Genomic DNA, 19453 nt, shown 5'->3' with positions numbered 1-19453 from the left:
ATATTTGAAAATAAAAAAGTTTTTTAATGTAAATAAAACATGTAAAAATTAGGGATGCGTGATATATATTTTAATTTTTATTAATATTGTTATTTTATTATTTTTTGTGTGCCACAATAAAGGCATAAATGATTAGGTTAAAAAACAAAGAATAATTAAATGTGTTTTTGTTGCATATATTAACACATAAACACACTAGGGTAGATATATAATACGTTGAATTTATATAAAATATTGGGAATTCACACTAAGTATGAATTCTATAAAGTAAAAATGGATATACATAAATGATATAAACTTGGTGTATAAGCATTATATGTATATAACTATTCGCAAATACTTATCTATCATATAACAAAAAACAAAGAAAAAAACACCACATATAACTTTCAGATACAAATAATATAATAATAAAAGTCTCTTCTAATAGCCTCTCACAACTTAATTCTATAAAAAGTATGGGAGTATTTTAAATAATTTAAATGATCGAATATCTGCATTTTCATCGTTTAATAATTCAATATTTTTCTCGATATATTTCCCTTTGTTTACTGCTAAATAAGAAGACAAAAGTGAAAATGAGATAAGCTTGTTGGTGTTTCTAAATATATGTATAGGGAATGTTTTTAAAAATATGTTATAATAATTAATTGCTAAAAAACTTAAATAATTTAAGGATAAAAAATAATAAGAATCCCATATATTATAATCTGCCATAAACATAGAAATAACAGAATTAGCTAAAAAAGTGAGGGTATATATATAATGCAAATTATTTTTTAAATAATAATTTCCTATTTGTAGAGCTAAATAATATGCCGAAAAAAAGGAAAAAAGTAATGAGTGAAATTTTATGTGATATTTTAATATAATATTATACTCTAAATAATTTGATGAGGATACTAAAAATAATGTCAAAAGTAGTGAAAAACTAAATAACACACCAAAAAATATCTTGCATGTCTTGGTAAATTTTAAAAAAAAAAAATTCGAATTATTGTTAATAAAATTTATGTGAAATTTGTTTAAATGATAAAAGAAATCGCTAGTTATACAATTAGCGTTTTTAACCTCTCGAACAACTTTACACATAATATAATTATAAAATAATTTATCATTTTGAAAAAAGTTGCTATTTTCAATTAGTTCAGTGCTTATTTTTTTGTAAAATTCTTTGTTTATTTTATTTTTATTATTATTATCAGGTGGTTTTCTCAAAAATACGTCATTATTTATCAAATTATTTTTATTGTCATATGAAAAATTATTTTTTTTAGGTATTAACATATATGCTGTTTTTACCTTGCCGTTCATATAATCATTGTTTTTTGTACTATACCTTTTTAGCGTTGAAAAATATGTTGATTGGAACATAAAAGTTACATACTTGTTTTTCTCATATCTAAAAATATGTCTACATATCGCATTCTTTAATTTTATTGTCATTTTTAATTTTTTACTTTTTACTTGGTTTATTTGGTCATTTTTTTTACATAGTTGTTATAATTTCAGAAAGAATAAATAAGCATACCTGTGTGTGCATATTTATCAGCCATATTATGCCAATATATATATATTCCCCTTTTTTATTGCTTTAAAAACTGTACATTAATTTCAGGAGAATTTTCTGTATTCTTATTAGCAATGTAATTCATATTATTTTGAATACCTCCATATTTTTGTGGCATATACATAATAATCGTATTATATGTTTAAAACTTTTTATAGTTTTACAATCCGTTTCCTATCATTTATTCATCCCTTAAAAATAAATAACTATTTTTTATTGTGTGTTGTGTATATAAATAATATATATTACATAACTTTGCAACATTATTTATATATGTTGTAAAATTTTCTTCTTTAATTAAAATTTTCTTTGTACAGTAGTAGTAGAAATATTAAAACAATAAAAATAATAATAAAAAATATCAAAAATTTGTACTATAGTTTTAGTCAATAACCTATTTTTTCCTATTATTCTTCATTTTGAATAATGTTTAAAAAAAATATGCTTTTTCCAAATTATTAGTTTGGTTATTTTGTTCTTTATGAGGATAATATTTTTCTTTCTATATTGTATATATTATTTATGCATATTTTTTTTTTGTGTGCTTATTAAAAAATCTTTTAACACCGTCATCCTGATTTTAATTACTCTACAATAATAAATAATTTTTAATATTTTTTTCTCCTTTTTAATTTAAAAAAAATTTATAATTTTCAATTATTTTGTTTTTTTTTATTTAATATGCAGGTAAACAACCTTTACAAAAGAAAACACAATATTTTGTTAGCATTGCAAAAAATTAGCATAGACGTGTATAATATATAAATATTTGGATAAAATATATTATATGTGCATTTATAATTTTTCTTTATTGTATTTAATAAAAAGTACAATGAAGTGTGTGTTATAAAAAATGTTAGTGTGAAAAGAAAAATAAATCACAATTTCCTAAATTTATAAAGTTGTACGTTTGAATTTTTATATACAGCATTAAATATACACATGGTATATACTATAATTTTTTTTTTCTAAAAAATTATATTACAAAAAATAAAATAATATAAGAATAGTGGAAATATAAAAAGTTGATTTTATTCCTTAATAAAAGTATATATATTACCACACCATTTGTGTATAATAGAGTTTAATAATAGAAAATTATTAATTTTTGGTGTATAAATAATAAATGGAGATAGTATGAATGTAGTTATATCACTTATTTTCTTAAGTTCAATATTATTGAACAAAAACATAATAACAGGTTATCCTACAGGAAAAGCAAATGACGAAAATGAACGATGCAGGTATATGAACATTTTTGAAAAACCCATTTTCTACAATTGTTATTTATTTACGAATGATGGAAATGGGTGTTGTAAAATTTATATAAAAAATCGTCAAGAAAAAAAGAAAAAGGATGACCTACTTTCTTTAAATGATATTCTTAAAGACTCCGCTGATGAATTTGATATAGATGAAGTAAAACATTTTTTCCCAGTTTTTAATGAAAAGTTATTTCACTCAAGTAATGGAAAAGGAAAAGTAAATAGTAATGGTGATTTATTAATCGAATTTAATAACAAATATTTTAATTTAAAAGATATAAAAGTAAATATAATACCTAAAAAAAAAAACAAGAAAACCTTTGAAAATTATGCTAGATTTATGAAAAAAGAAAGTGATTATATAAAAAAAAAGAATGAGATATTACAAAATAGTCCCTTTTATACAACTAGTACATGTTTTAAATCTATTGGTGGGGATAAATGTAAAAATAATAAAAAATCAAAAAATAAAAATGAAGATAATGATGAATACCCTGATGAAGAATTAGATTACGAATTATCTAAATCATTAAATGGAGATATGAACATGATGAATGGTAATTATCAAAATTCTAAAAATAATTTAGACCCTTTAAAATATAACACCGATAATCCAAATGTTAATGAAAATAATGTAGACACTGATAATAATAACAACAGAACATTTTTTTCTCGTGTTTATAATTTTTTTAATAATTTCTCACTAATAAATTCTTTAGCACGATCTCCAAAAAAACTAATGCAAAAAACAATCGAATTTAAAAATCGCCTAAATAATATGGACGCGTTAGAAAAGTTTCTAGATAATGAATATATGAATACAACCGAACAAATAAATACAATTATAACAAATGACCTTCAAAAAGTATTTACTACTGATACTAAAGAAGAAAATCCAAATAAAAACAAAGGACTTATATCATCCATGTTTAGCAACATGTTTTCCCTTATTTATTTACCAAGAGCAAATGTTGAATTATAATAAATTGTTTTTTTATTATATTTTATACTAAAATAAAAGGGTCGAGACAATCTAACTTCAGTTCCCACATTTTATATTCCACAAACCCTTTGGCTACTGATATTTGTTTTAATAACTTGATCTATTTTTTAATTATTTTTTTTTATATTTCTATTTGTTTAGATTTCTTAAACAATTTTCAAATTACAACAATTTCCGAAAGCCACACAATTTATCCTCTATACCCATAAACAATTACCCATTTTTGATATATTCATGCATTGGTATATTTATACTTTATAAATTTATATTCACATTTTATTTCGTGACAAAGTACTACCTTATGCTTTGAAAATCAAGGAAGGTAATTTTCATTTAAAATATGCTTATCATTTCCATATAAATTTTTAAATATGTTTTTAGCCGTTTTTTTAATAATTTTTTTAAATAATTTTTAACGATTTTGTTTAATCTTGTTTTAATGCCGTTTTAAATTATGCACACAAAATGTTCGTGAATATAATACAATGGCGCATATGTGTCTACATAATATAACTCCTAAAACATAATTCGATAAAACTAACCAAATTTTGAAATCACCATTACTCTTATTTTTTATCATCGATTTGGCTAGCTTACACCACTGAAGGGATACTGTGTGCAAATCGCCAAAATAGCAAAATAATGAAAAACCATTTTTATTAAAAAAAAAATAATAATAAATAAATGCTTATAAAAGAGGTTTAAAATAAGGAAGCAATTGAACAGTCACATTGTTAAAGGTATAAATTATAGTTCCATTGTGGAAATTTAGAACATTTTTCAAATATATGATTTACGGAAAAAAAATATAATTTTTATGGCTAGCCATTTTATTTATTTTTTTTTTCATTATTTTTTTACATTAAAATGGTAATTTACTAATTCACCCTATCAGCGATATTGGCTATTTCGTTTTACAGAAAAGGTTAATATAATTATGTAATAAATATATATACATATATATATGCATCACGCATATGCTAAAATATATTAACAAAATGAAGCAAAAGGGAATGTGTAAAAAATAAAAACTTGGAATAATTTGTTGCCATTACCTAATTCTTTGAAATCCCTATTTTTATTAAAACTGGAAATTCAATTTTGAAAAAGCAACCCCCAATTTTATATACATATTACTAGCATAACAAATGAATGGGGATAAAAAAATGCTGAGAAAAAAGAAACAATTAATAAAACCAAGGGACCAAAAAATATTACTTTTACAAATTTAATTACACTCACATGATGTGAGGGGGTATCTTTATTTTTTTGTATTTTTATTTTTTTTTGAAAATCCTAAACTATACTAGAGGATGTGAAAAATGAAATTATCTTCTATTGTAATAAAAAATCGTAACATTTTAAGAAAATATAAGAATACCAATATACAAAATATTAAAAATAGAAATATTTATATATATAAACAAGTACACAATTATTCTCATTTTATAAATTATAATAATATTATACATGCTTTACAAAAAAAGAAGGAAAATATTTTAACCGAAGCCAGTTCTTTTAACTCGCTTCTTGCCACATTAAAAGAGTATAAATTAGATCAAATCAAAAAAGAAAACGCACAATTGGTTGTTGGAAAAGATGAAACAAATAGCTCCCACACATTACCCAGTAATAAGTATAATACTGTAGTATATGATTGGATGCAGGCTGTGAAAATTTATATAAGTTGGTTTTCTGAAATAACAGATGATAAATACAAATCCAAATGTTTTTCTCTTCCTACTTATTTGATATTTCATGTAGTTGTTCCTAATGATTTTGAAATATTAACAAACAATTTAAAGACTTTTGAAAATTATGATTTTTATAATTTTTTAGACCTTGCCAATAATAGTAAATTAAATACTTTAGGTAATTCAAATTTTACTAAATCATACGAAAAAAATGATGAGGGAGAAGATAATGGTGGGATCATTACATATTGGACTAGCCAAGATGCAAATAGAAATCATCCCATTATTGAAAATGTTCTACTTAATCAGACAAAAGTATCTGAGGAACTCACAAAAAATAATTGCAATATAGGTGGGGGTCAAGAGAAAGAGAAAATATATTTTTTCACATTTAATATAAATGAATTAGAAAAAAATGAACAAGTTAAGGAAATGATAAATGAATGTATAAAAGGGGAATTTTCAAGCGAAAGAAATAGTATAAATTATGAAAAAGAAAAAAATGTAAATCCATTTCTGTTTGTTGTATATGACTACAAAACATTAATACACATATTTAACAATTTAAAAATAAACCTATTAAATATTAAAAATGTATTTGATATTTATATCGTAAGCACCTTATTGCAACTTGTCCAAAGAGGAGAAAAATTACAGAACGTATTTTCTTCATATACTGAAAAAACACAAAATGATTTTTTATCATTTTCAAATAATGAATATAAAAAATTTGCTCCATATTTTAGATCCTATTCTATTGTCCCACCAGAATTTTCGGATGTTCTTTCTGGAAAATTTGGAATTTATGGATGGGGAAAATATCAAAAAAAAAAAAATGTCACAAAAAAAAAGAAAAATGAAAAAAATAAGAACCGTCTAGAAAAAGTAGACAACATTCAAGATAGCAATACAAATAAGGAAAATAATTCTAAATTTACTTTCACCAATGTAGAAGTAAAACATATAAATAATATTAAAAAAATAGTATTTGGTAATAAAAGAAGTATATATGAAATTACGGAAGAAGATATGATGAGTTATTGTATTTCTCGAAATATATTTTTAATTATATTATTTAATTATTTAATAAATCTATTAAAAAATAATATAAATATATTAACACTTTATATTAAAATCGAACAACCATTAATTTTTTGTATAAGTGAAATTGAAAAAGAAGGAATATATTTAAATCAAAAAAAAATACAAGAAATACAAAACAATTCAAATGATCCATTAATGTATAAAAAACAAATAGAACAATTATGTGGATATGATATAAATTTAAATTCATCTAAGCAAGTTTCTTCTCTTTTATCTAAAGCATTATTTAATGGGTGTTTTAATCATGAAATTAAAACTTCACTTGAAAATTCAAACAATGAAACAGTTGTTTCAAAAAATGTTGTGAACCCCTTCAATATCAATGATAGCGACGATCACCTAATGAATGTCTTAAACTTGAATTCGAATTACTTTGATTATATCGCAAATGATCAAATACAAGAACCCCCCCAAAATGACAACAACGGTAAAAGCGCAAAGCGTGATAAAAAGAAAAAAAAGGAAAATTCTATACCATGTCAAGATGTATCAAGCATAGCATTGGATCAACAAAATTGCACAACCGAATACGATGAATTAAATTCTTTAACCTCATTAGACCTTCAAGAGTCCAACAGTTTTAGCTCGAATAATCATGATATATCAGAAAAAATAAATGAACCTGGTAATTATAAAAAAAATGATGAAATAAATAGTAAAATAAAAATTAGACAATATAGTAATACAATAAATGAAATGAAAAGAAATAAATCATTACAAACAAATACAAAAATGTTAAAAATAATAATAGATGAGTTAGAAAAAAATAATTATGTTGGAGAAAAAGAAAAAGATAAAATAAAACAAATTATTAATAATATAAAACTATATAGAGAATCAAAAAAATTATTTCAAAATTATATTGAAAACTTACCAAAGCATATACAAAAAAATACTAATAAAATTCATTGCAATTTTAATCAATTAGGAGCATCAACAGGTAGATTATCTTGTGATCAACCAAATTTACAAAATATTCATTCAAAGTTTAGATGTACTATTTCATTAAAAAATGATGAAACAAAACCGGCATCTTTTAAAATAAAAAATGTAAAGAATAATAAATCTGTAAATAAAAATTTACTTACTTTCGATTATAAACAAATGGAATTATTTGTTATGGCATATTTAAGCTTTGATAGTCAACTATTAAAAATGTTAAATAATAGTGATGTGTTTGTAGAAACTGCTAAAGTTTTATTTAATACTAACGAAGTAACAAAAGAATTAAGAAGAATGACTAAAACTGTTATATATGGTATATTATATGGACAATCCGAAAATGGACTAGCCAAAAATTTATTAGTTAGTGAAAATTTTGCAAAATCTTTAATTGATAATTTTTTTAATTTTTATCCAAATGTATTTAAATTTATGCAAAAACAAAAAATACTAGTTAAAAATATTAATTCAGTTTACACATTAATAGGAAGAAAAAGATTAGTTGATCCAAGTATTAAAAATAAATATAGAATAAGTATGAATACCCCTATTCAAGGTTGTGCAGCTGATATTATGAAATTCGCATTATTATCATGCCATAAAATACTTTCATATTTTGATAGTTCTAATCAAGATATTGATATTTTCCTCAAAATGAATAATATAAATACTTCCTTATTAAAAAAATATAAAAATTATATAAAATCAACAAAATTAATTTTACAAATTCATGATGAATTATTATTTCAATGTGATGAAAATGGAACTAACGATATTATACAATTATTAAATCCAGTTTTAGAAAATTCTTTTTTAAATTTAATAAAATATACAAATACACAAAATAGGTTATTATTATTATATGATTATATGAGTGATAATATATCTATACATACATACATTGAAAATATGAAATTATTAAATACAGAAAATTATCCCCTTTATAATCAAACTGAAAATTTTGATACTATTCTTAGAGCCTTTAATTTAAAGTTACCAATTAAAGCAGAAGTCGGGACTAACATTAACGAATAATTATAAATTCTTCCCTTAAATTTTAATGTCTATTTTTGTCTTACTAATTTGTTTAGTACTCTTATCCATTAATATGCAAATGCAACAATCGTAGTGATATAAAGCATGTTGTATTTTGCTATACTTTTATATAAACTCATTGTAATTATCATAATATTTTTTTTCTTTTGTTTTATTTCGAATACAATATATACTTGGATTAGCACATTTTTTATATGTGCATATTATTATGTTTGTAAAAATTAATCATTGCATATATTTGTTTTTGAATATTTATTATATACCAATGTTTCCTTTTCCTATAATGCAGTATTATCCTATTTACCTGATTTTTTTAGCATACACTATCAAAATGTTTTTTATTCTTATTTTTTTAAGTAAAACTTTACCAATTTTTTGATTTACAACAAATTTAATTATAAAAAAGTTTCTCAAAATATTCATATTGAGCATTAAAAATAATTTTAAAAAAAAAATGCACACACATATGTGCAACGCAAATCAATGAATAAGTGGGGGTATATGTGTAGGTAGTAATAATATTTTATAAAAATAAAGAACAAAATAAAACAACTAAAATAATGTTATACATTTTGATCTATAAATTATGTATTAAAATGAAAAAAATAAACAAACAAGCATAGGCTTACAAAAAAAAATAACAATATGACAAAACAATCTTTAATTTTTTTTCCTTCGAAAATTAGTTAAATAACTCTTTGTCTATAGAATTTTCAAAGTCTTTTTCAGACATTTTTTTTTTACTTAATAAATAATTATTAGATTTGGTATGTTTTTTTTGTTTTTCTTTTTGTAGATTTTTAGTTAAATCATTATTTATATCTTGCAATAACTTATTTTGGTTTATTAGCATATTAATTTTTTTATTTATTTCAATAAATTCAAATTTAAAATCGGCTAATTTTTTATTTAAGTTATCATTTTCTTCTTTAAATAATGCCATTTCTTTTGTAAGGTTTTTATTTGCATTCTCTAATTCCTGTATTTGTTGATTTTTTAAAAAAAGTAAACTATTTTCACCTTCATTTATATATTCTCCCATTGAACAAAATTTTACATAATTTTTTGAAGTAAGTTCTTTTAAATAATAATTACAATTAGAACATCCTATACAACTAGGTGCTAACAAATATTTATCAAATTGTTCTATATATTTTAATTTTTCATTTATTTCATCACTAACTATTGTATTTTTATTACATATTCCATATTCAATATCATCAATATAATTATTTTCAACATTGTCATTATAATTTTTTTCAGAAATTTGATCTTCAGTTTCTTCATCATGTAATGAAAACATGTCTAAAAGATCTCCACTTTCTGATATTTCACAACTTGATGTTTGATCACTTTTTCTTTTTTTATTACTATCATTGTTATTATTTATTATTTTATTTTTTTTGCCTTTTTGTACTTTTAATGATGAATTTTTTTTAGTGCCATTAATTTTACGGTTTGATTGTTTTCCTTTTTTTTTACTACTATTTACTAAATCGGGAAATACATTTAAATCAGTATCTATAGATTCATTTATTTCTTTGTCTACAATACTATCTATATTGTCAGAAATGTTTTTATCTATATCCTTCAAAAAATCATTATCTATATTAGTTTTCTCAGATCTGTTTAAACTTTCTTTTTTTCTATTTTTAGTGGATACACTTTTAACTTTCTGTCGTTTTATTTTTTCACTATTGTCAAATGTAGTATATGATGATTGATCATTGACACTTTTTTTTTCATGCCATATTAAATTTTCATTTTCTTTTCTATAGCTGCTATTGCTAATCATCATATCAAGCATATCAAAGGAAAAGCAGGTATTCATATTTTCTTCCATTATTTAAATAATCCTATAAAATATATCATGTTTTATCACCAACTATTTTAACAATATCCTGGCTAGCCATGCTCATCTTATGTATTATAGCAACATACATACTCCTATATATTTGTACATACTCATGCAATATGCATATATATTTACTTATCCAATAATATATTGGCTTAATATATCATAAACATATAGAAATATGCATGATGTTATAATATCCTTTTATTTGATCTATATTCTGAATATTTATACTTAAAATTTTTTTATATAATCACTGGTTTACATTTTTATGGTGAAAAAAACAGAATGAATCTTCTTATCATGTTTTTCATTTATTTATATTCCATTTTGATATTATAAAAATGTTACTATTAAATTATTTAATTATTTTTTATTTATGTATCAATATTTATTTATTTTTTTTTAAATATTTACATGAAAATTAAAAGTTAAAATTTATAAAAAAAAACATAATATTTTAACCACGTTTATAAAAAAAAAAAATTATATGATATATTCCCATCGTGTAGACTAAAAAAAAAATTCATATCTTAAAATAAAATTATCAATAATGTAGTAATAGCTATTCGTTAAATTTTAAAAACAATATTATTAAAAATGTATAATTATTTTTAAACAATCAAACATTCCTTCATAATATAGTAAGGAAAAACATTTTTAATAAAAATTATACATACATTTGTATATATATTGAAGTGGATAAAAACTATATAATTTTTTTGAAACATTTTAATATAAAAAGACGGTATCCATCATGTATATTTTATAAAAAAAAATACAAATAAAATATTGTAAAATGAAAAAACAATATTACAATGTGAAAAAACAAATATTACAATGTGAAAAAACAAATATTATTCCCTTGGGCAAGGTCCAAACAATTTAAATAATAAAAAGTTATGTTTGCCATCTCCAGCATATACATGAGATAAATGGTTTGAATATCCAAAAAATGATTTATCTTTTACCTGAGGTTCTTTAAATAAATCTATAGGTACACCATCTTCGTTCAAATTATTCTCACAATTACAAAATCCAAATGTATCGCTATTTTGATTCATTGCATAATCTAATGTGTAATGTAATCCTTCTAAGAGTGGGATAATACCCATTAAATTTCTTAATAAAAAAGATCTTAAAAAAAATGGCTTGCCTTCAAAATTTTTATTCTCTTTCTTACTTGATATACCTCTAACATCATATAATGTGGATGTTATATAATGTAAGGATGACAAATCAAGTAATATGTGGTATAACCCAAAAATAAAAAAACCAATCAATATCCCTAATACTACATCTGATGTATAATGTATAAATCCAATAATCAAAATGGAATATATGAAACAAGATAACAAAGCTGTAATTATTTTTAATATAACATTGTCCACATAACAAAATACAAATAATAAAAATATTGTTGTTGTAAAAGTATGCCCCGATACAATTAAATCTGTGCATACAGATACCAGGTTTAAATTCATTTTCAGGACCTGCAATAGTTTAAAACCTATATTTCCATTCTCTAGGGGTATACATGTTTTTAATGTAGCAGGTAGTGAAGTAATGTATAATAGTATTCCTCTTAAAAGATAAAAAAGCCCATGCATATAAAAAAATCGACAAATAATAGCTATAGATAAATATATACTATTAAATATTATCAATTGAGCAAATGTAACTGATAGTAAACCCACTAAACTATTTGCCAAATTATATGAAGCCCATTTAGGTGGACTACCACCAAGCATTGTATGGATTCGATCATTTAAAGGTGCTGTATATGGTATATAATAGGAGTCACTATATATCATAAAGAAGCTTTGTATAAACAATGAAATTATGAAAAATCCAAAGGAAATTATTAATTTTGTAAGCAATATCTTAAGTAACTTCCATTTTGTTAAACATTTTGGATTACTGATATCTTCATCTTTTTTTATAGATATTTCATTTAACTCTATGTCTTTATTTATTTGGCAATTGTCATTTATTATATAATTACCATTTTCATCATTTTCGGTTTTTGGCCGATCATCTTCTTTATTAAATTTGAGAAATTTCATTAGTCCTTTTTTTTAATTTATACAAAAATGATATTTTCCCCTTTTTAAATACTGTTCATACTTTTTGAAATTGCAAAGATTTGCTTAAAGTGAAAAAAAGGACAAAAAAATCGCTAAAAAATGACATACGATAACAAAAAACAAATTTAATTATAACACACAAAAAAGGGAAATAAAAGAAAAACAAAAAAAGAAAAAAAAACAAAAAATTATATTAACAGTCATATTTTGTAACATTTATGGAAAAAATATTATGAACAATTCATAAAATTCAAATAAGCCCACATATGTACACTCACATAAATAAAAAGAATATTTTATGTAGAGTCTATATTTGCATATTTATTGATTGTTGTTTATGTGTGTACATTTTTTTAATGTGCATATATTTATGGTATTCCAATTTTGTGCTCTATAGTATATACAAATTTAATAAATCAACTCACCAAAATGAAAATAAAAAAAAGCGACACATTTTTTTTTTTTTGAAAAAAAAAATAGCTAAAAAAACAATTTTGGCTGGTATATTTGAAAAATTTTATATTTCAGAATTTTATATTTTTAAAAATGTACAATTATTATAATTTGAAGTTTTTATAAATTAAAAATGCAAAATATAAGATTAATTTTAAAGAATATAATATTATTAGACAATACAAATATTTTACATGCATACATCAATAAAAATCACAAAAAATATATAAACAAAAATTAATTATTATTAATAATATGATAAATTAATTATAAAATACCTTTAAAAAAAAATATTATATCCTTTAACATATGCTTTATAAATTCATAAGCAACGGAAAAATACAAATATAATATGTGTAAAGTTACACAAAGAATCAAACCTATGTATTTTAAAAATGTTTACAAAATTTAATCGTCTTTTGTTAGTCCGGTATAGAATTTAAATTTTCTTACAAAATACTTTATTGTTGACAAATCAAAGGAGCCATCACCCGCATAAGAATGATAAAAATGCTCACTAAAAATATAACTTTCCATAGTGCCCGAATTGTTTGGAATTATGAGACCTTGGGAATTTACGGGTCGGCAAGGGCAGAATGTGCTCTAAAAAAAATGTGAAAATTAAATATTACATGTTTATATGTGAATATATTTTTCTTTTTTAAGTAGGTTATAATAATATATATAATATGGGAATAATAAAACTTACTAATTCTTTGTCATAATGCATTGCTATATCAAGCCTATAATTTAATCCCTCCATATATGCTATTATTCGAATAAAATAATTAAGTATACTATTTCTATCAGAAAATGAGCCCTTAAACGCAGGATTCTGAAAATAGAAAAGAAAAGGAAAGATGAGATATGCAAACAAGGTGGTATATATATGTGCAAATATGACTATCCGATTAATTATATATTACCTTGCAGGTGAATGATTTATTTAGTGCGTATCTTTTTGCAGCAATATCTAGAATCCAGTGGTATATAATAAAAATACTCGCCTCAAAAAAAATTCCAAGTAACACATCAACCGAATAATGAAATCTTGATATTATAATGAGCAAATACGAATATATGGAATATAAAAATATAACTACCTTTGAAAAGGTATTTTTTTCATAATATAGCCATACCAAAGCAAATAAAGTAGTAAAACAAGTATGGCCTGATATAATTAAATCGGTACATTCGTACACTTCGGCGAATACGATCAAATATATTGAGTATATGTTTTGAAGTAATCCATTACTTACAAGAGGTTGACAAGTAGGTACTGGGCATGGTATAGTAGTAGCATAAATAAATATTGATCGTATCATATAAGTAAACCCTAATATAAGTGCTGTTCTAGTAAACATAGTTATAGCGAATAGTGCAGGAGAAAATAATCCAAATCTTAAAAATGATATGCCCATTAAAGAAAGAATAGTTGAATTAACAAATTCTTGAGTCATAAAATCTGGTCTTTTAAATAGTTCATGCATTCTATCTTTTAAAGGTGTTTCTCCTGTCTTATAATATTCATCACTCAAAATTATAAAATAGCATTGTATTATTATTCCCATTGTAAAAAAAATTGCGGCATATAGTGCTCGGATATAAAATATCTTGTATATTTTTTTTTTATCGAAAATTATTTGGGGTATTGGTTCTCCTCCATTTTCTGCATTATCAAAATTGGATGAAAAAGAAGATAAAAAAAGATTTATAATATTTATAGATATATCGACATAGTATAAATATGTATAATGTATTCGAAATTTCTAATCGACAGCTAGTAGAAATTGTTTTCATTTTATTTTTCACAAAAAACAATGGATATTTTTTAATATATAGGATGAATATTTGAAAAATGCATATATGGTGTTGTATGGTAATATGTTTAATTTTTTATTTACCTATATCTACGGGCGTGCCATGAGTTGATACATCCAAATAAGCATTGGCAATTCTCTTTTTTTCTTCTTCATCTTGATTATAATTTATATTAGAAGAATCGACGACTTTTAAATCTTTCATATTAAATATATTTAATTACATTTAGACAGTTCGTTATCTATATATATATTTTTTTTAATTAAAATTCAACTATTTTATCCAAAATTTCTATTTTTATTTTTGTTTTATATTTTTAAATATTTACAAACTTTTATATAATTCTGCATTCGGTAGTATATTAATATACAATACAGAATATTTTTTCAAATTTTTCTAAACATTTTATTATTTTATTTTATTTTATTGGAATTTTAAGGTGAGCACGAATATATAATTGTTAGTCAAATAAATGAAATATACTAAAGAGAATAAAATGTCAAAATATCATTTATAATTATATATTTATATTTTTCAAATAAAATAACAACTAATCATATGCAATTAAAAAAATAATAAAAAAGAAAAAACATAACATTAGAAAAATGCAAGAAAAATAATTGCAGTACAAAAAAAAATTTTAATTAATCAACATGGGATAATAATATAGCACAAAAAGTGGTGCTGCATATTCAATAGACTAAAAATTGTTAATTTTGTTGAATTATTTTTAATTTAAATTAATTAAATGTTGCTAAAAAATATAATTATATGTATATATAAATTATATATATAATAATATAATTATGCATTCCCGTCATGCTATATTGCTTGAAAATAAATTTGTTGGTATCGTTTTTTCATTTTGTTTATTTTTATTTTATTTTTATATATTTTTATATATTTTTTTATATTTTTTAATTTTTTTACTTATTTTATTTTATTTAAATAAAACTTAGAAAAAAATATGAAATGCATACATATAGACAATAATGTTAATCATAATTAAATAGCCACAAATGTTTGATAAACATAAAAATGCCAATTTAAAATTATAAATGCAAATAAAGAAAAAAAACAAAATTAATTTATATTTATATAGCATAAAAAAAAGTTGTGAATAATGTTGCCCTTTTTGTAACAGTATAATAATGGGCGTGCGAATGAGTATATTTATTTATATTTATTTAATTATCCATTATTTGTAAATATAACCAGTTTACATGCATATTTAAGGATGTCATATAATCTTTTTCGTTGTATCTTCATATTTGTCATCCTTTAAATCATATATTTTCTCTTTTTATAATATCCAAATCATCATTGGAAAAATAATTAAGGTGCATCATTGCTTCATAATTTTCTTTGTTCTGTTCATTTTTATCCTATAAGTTGAAAAAAAAAAAAAAAAAAAAAATTACATTAACAAATGGAAAAGAATTGTAAGATATATTTTCGATCAAAAAAGCTATTTAAAAATGTTTCGAATTCTTACCAATAAATCTTCAACCTCCTTTTTCAAAACTTCAAACTTTTGAAACATACCAACCAACGCATTATTAATTACTTCATTCTGTTCAGGGTTTACAGATTCTTTCCATTTGTTTAGCTAAAATTAATAAAATCACATGAAATAATATTATTTATATAAAAAAGTAGGCAACTTTGTTTCTTTCTTTTTTATGCAAACCTCTAAAGTATTTATTTCGAGGGTTTCATTTTGTAATTTAATCTTTGTTTCCAAAAAGTAGTTCTTTAAAATGACAGAAAAATGATAAGTAATTGTGTGAGGATATATGTGTGCTCGAAAAATGTTGTTTCTTTTTCTTTATACCTCTAATAAAATTTTTTGAATTCGATCATATAACTTGGATCGATTTTGATTATAAAGGTCTTCATATTGTTTAGATATTTTTTCGAAAAGTAATTTTTTCACATTCGTTTCTAATTTTAAATCTGTTAAAACTTTTTGTTGTCTTTTTCTTTTTTCTTTTATTCGTTTTAAGTTAATTTTTAATTGTTCATAATCTACTGCATTGGCTTGTAAAGATGATATATCTTTTTCCAACTGATTTAGTATTTCTTAAATTTAATCAAAAAAAATGTTTTATATAATTATTTTAAAATAAAATAAATATAAGAATTTGTCATTTTTTTGTCTATCTACATTTATAAACTTATGATAATTAAAAATATGTTCATATATAAAAATAGAAAAACTTAATTACACAGTTTTATTACTTTTATTAGAGCATATATTCCTTTTTAAATCTTCTAAATTTTTTTTTTTTGAAAGAAAATTTTTCCTTTTTGAAAGTTTTTCATCCTAAATAAGGTTTTATAAATAGAATATATCGATAATTGTATAAATTAAAAAAAAAAAATCATATTTTTCTCTCTTTTTTTTTTTGATTTTTTTACAACCTCAAGCTGATAGATCATTTCTAATTGGTCATCCAAAATTAATTTAAAATAATTTTGAATATTTATAATCTTCTCATTATATTCTATTAAAATTTTTCTTAAATTTTTTTTAAAATTATAATAATATAAAATATAATTTTGAAATAAAGTAAAACTTTTTAAAGATTTTTTTTTTTTCTTAATTTTACTTGATATTTTCATTTTTCTCTTCTTGTAAATTGAAAATATTTTTTTGTCTTTTTTTATCATTTTGTTCTCTTTCCTATAAGAATGTAAATGATCAGATCATAATTTAGGTAACTAGCCATTTGTCGATTATATTATATATTTACAATATGTTAATCATCGAACTAACCGTATTAATTTTTTGAGAATAATTTTGTCTAATTATTTTAAGATTTTCCATAAACCGTTTATTAATTTCGTTTATAATTTCATTTTGGGACAACACTATGGAGCTCATTTTATTTATGTGATCTACATTTGCATCTATTGTTATTTTGTTGTATTCTTTGTTTGATGAATGTCTTTCTTTTTCAACTCTTAAAGTTAAAAATGATATAAATTATTTTGATAGGTTTATACATCCTTTAGTTAGTAGAAAACTTATTTGAAATTACGAAATTTTTTTTGTTTAATAATTCTTACTGAAATGATTTAAACTTATCATGAAGTTCCATTTCATTTTCTTCTAATGATTTTAAAAAGGATTCATAACATTTTAGTACATATTTATTTATAGTATTTTCAATTTTTCTGGATGATAACAGTTGTCGTGATTTATTTTCTTCAAATTCAATTTCTTTATTTTTTAATTCCAGTTTTAATATCTATAATGTAAATGTTCAAATATTTTATGCATATCAAAAGTGTTTTCATTTTTTTGTGTGTATTTACTTTATTCGATTTGGTAGAAGTACCAGATGAAATAAATACATTATCTATATTTGGAAATGCATATAAATCAAAAAAATGCATGCTATGTGAAACCTTTATATCATGATATCCTAAAAATACATTGGCGTCTATATCATTAATTTTTGAGCTTAGTTCATCTACTAGTTTTTGTTCCGATATTATTTTTTTTTTTGTTTTTTTTAGCTGTTAAGAAAATATGAAATTGGGAATGTCTATGAAAAATGGCTAGCATATATACTTTTTGTATGAGGTTAATAAATTTATTCCTTTTTTTTTATTCTTTTCTTTTTTATTTCCCTTTGACTCATTTATTAGTATATTACCTCCTTTATATGGGCAATTCTTTCTGCTTTCTTTTTGGCACATATTTTTTTTTTTTTTGGTGCCTTTTTCAATTTGTCCATCGTATGAATATATATTTGATTATATTATAATCTTTTCATATATCTATTTAATTATTTATTTTTTTATTTTTCAACTATTTACTTTGTTCAAATTTCACTAAAAAATAAATATCGATTTTTTACTTACACATTTGTAATATAGAAACCTATTTTATGTCGTTTACCAAAAGAAAAAGGAGAAAAAAATATATGAAAATGTTCTTAAAAAATGAACTTGTTTTAAATTAATTTTTTTTATGACCATTATGCTCTGTCTCTTTTAACACAGTTCCATGTGTTAATAAAAAATATGCAATCCAATAAATGAATAAGAAAAAAAAAGTAATGTAAAAATATTTTCAATTTATATTTTTATCTTTTTGTTTATGCACATAATAATTTTTCTAGATCTACTCCTCTTTTACAAAATATTATGCTTGTAAAAATATACTTATATATAAAAAAATAAAAATCATATTTTTTTATAAAATATTTACGCAATACTATAAAGTATAGAGCTCATAATTTATTTCATATTAGACAAGTAGGTTCAAACCCAGCATGACAATAAAGAGAGTAATACTGAATTATATAATAAAATAATCGATTTTTTTATAAATTTAAATGAAAATAAAGTTTAAAAAATATATATATCCAAGCACATGTAAAATTAATTTTTTTTTTTTTAATTCACTTTTAATAGTATCCTTCCCCTTTTTTTGGTTCCCCCTTTATGTCTACATATAAAAAAGTTTCACTTTTTTAAGGACCATAAAATATGGCACAAAATAAATAATAGAAAAAGATATAAGATTGGAAAAAGATATAAAATTGGAATAGATAATATTTCTAACTGTGCATAATAATATAAAATGAAT

The 19453-nt window shown here is 21.7% G+C and overlaps 7 protein-coding genes across 7 annotated transcripts; 2 read left to right on the top strand and 5 right to left on the bottom strand.

The window, feature by feature from the left end:
* Window positions 1-447: 447 nt before the first annotated feature.
* On the bottom strand, window positions 448-1446 carry PVVCY_1102560 (conserved Plasmodium protein, unknown function; the record flags this gene model as incomplete). Its single annotated transcript, XM_008626122.1, has 1 exon — window positions 448-1446. The coding sequence occupies one exon, from the start codon at window positions 1444-1446 to the stop codon at window positions 448-450; it is 999 nt and encodes a 332-aa protein (XP_008624344.1).
* Window positions 1447-2707: 1261 nt separating this feature from the next.
* PVVCY_1102550 (conserved Plasmodium protein, unknown function) lies at window positions 2708-3817 on the top strand (the record flags this gene model as incomplete). Its single annotated transcript, XM_008626123.1, has 1 exon — window positions 2708-3817. One exon carries the CDS (start codon window positions 2708-2710, stop codon window positions 3815-3817), a length of 1110 nt encoding a protein of 369 aa, XP_008624345.1.
* Window positions 3818-5160: 1343 nt separating this feature from the next.
* On the top strand, window positions 5161-8613 carry PVVCY_1102540 (DNA polymerase 1, putative; the record flags this gene model as incomplete). The annotated part of the gene is made up of 1 exon (XM_008626124.1): window positions 5161-8613. One exon carries the CDS (start codon window positions 5161-5163, stop codon window positions 8611-8613), a length of 3453 nt encoding a protein of 1150 aa, XP_008624346.1.
* Window positions 8614-9316: 703 nt separating this feature from the next.
* PVVCY_1102530 (conserved Plasmodium protein, unknown function) lies at window positions 9317-10477 on the bottom strand (the record flags this gene model as incomplete). Its single annotated transcript, XM_008626125.1, has 1 exon — window positions 9317-10477. One exon carries the CDS (start codon window positions 10475-10477, stop codon window positions 9317-9319), a length of 1161 nt encoding a protein of 386 aa, XP_008624347.1.
* Window positions 10478-11346: 869 nt separating this feature from the next.
* On the bottom strand, window positions 11347-12555 carry PVVCY_1102520 (sphingomyelin synthase 2, putative; the record flags this gene model as incomplete). Its single annotated transcript, XM_008626126.1, has 1 exon — window positions 11347-12555. One exon carries the CDS (start codon window positions 12553-12555, stop codon window positions 11347-11349), a length of 1209 nt encoding a protein of 402 aa, XP_008624348.1.
* Window positions 12556-13437: 882 nt separating this feature from the next.
* On the bottom strand, window positions 13438-15054 carry PVVCY_1102510 (sphingomyelin synthase 1, putative; the record flags this gene model as incomplete). The annotated part of the gene is made up of 4 exons (XM_008626127.1): window positions 13438-13632; window positions 13739-13864; window positions 13956-14698; window positions 14934-15054. The coding sequence occupies 4 exons, from the start codon at window positions 15052-15054 to the stop codon at window positions 13438-13440; spliced, it is 1185 nt and encodes a 394-aa protein (XP_008624349.1).
* A 1082-nt stretch (window positions 15055-16136) lies between these two features.
* On the bottom strand, window positions 16137-18596 carry PVVCY_1102500 (GAS8-like protein, putative; the record flags this gene model as incomplete). Its single annotated transcript, XM_037634546.1, has 11 exons — window positions 16137-16235; window positions 16346-16459; window positions 16541-16603; window positions 16685-16932; window positions 17092-17176; window positions 17272-17371; window positions 17463-17536; window positions 17630-17816; window positions 17923-18104; window positions 18265-18375; window positions 18516-18596. The coding sequence occupies 11 exons, from the start codon at window positions 18594-18596 to the stop codon at window positions 16137-16139; spliced, it is 1344 nt and encodes a 447-aa protein (XP_037490637.1).
* Between the last annotated feature and the right edge of the window lie 857 nt (window positions 18597-19453).

This window comes from Plasmodium vinckei (assembly GCF_900681995.1).
Source record: "Plasmodium vinckei vinckei genome assembly, chromosome: PVVCY_11".
NCBI lineage: Eukaryota > Apicomplexa > Aconoidasida > Haemosporida > Plasmodiidae > Plasmodium > Plasmodium vinckei.
This window is presented reverse-complemented; position numbering and strand designations above follow the sequence as displayed.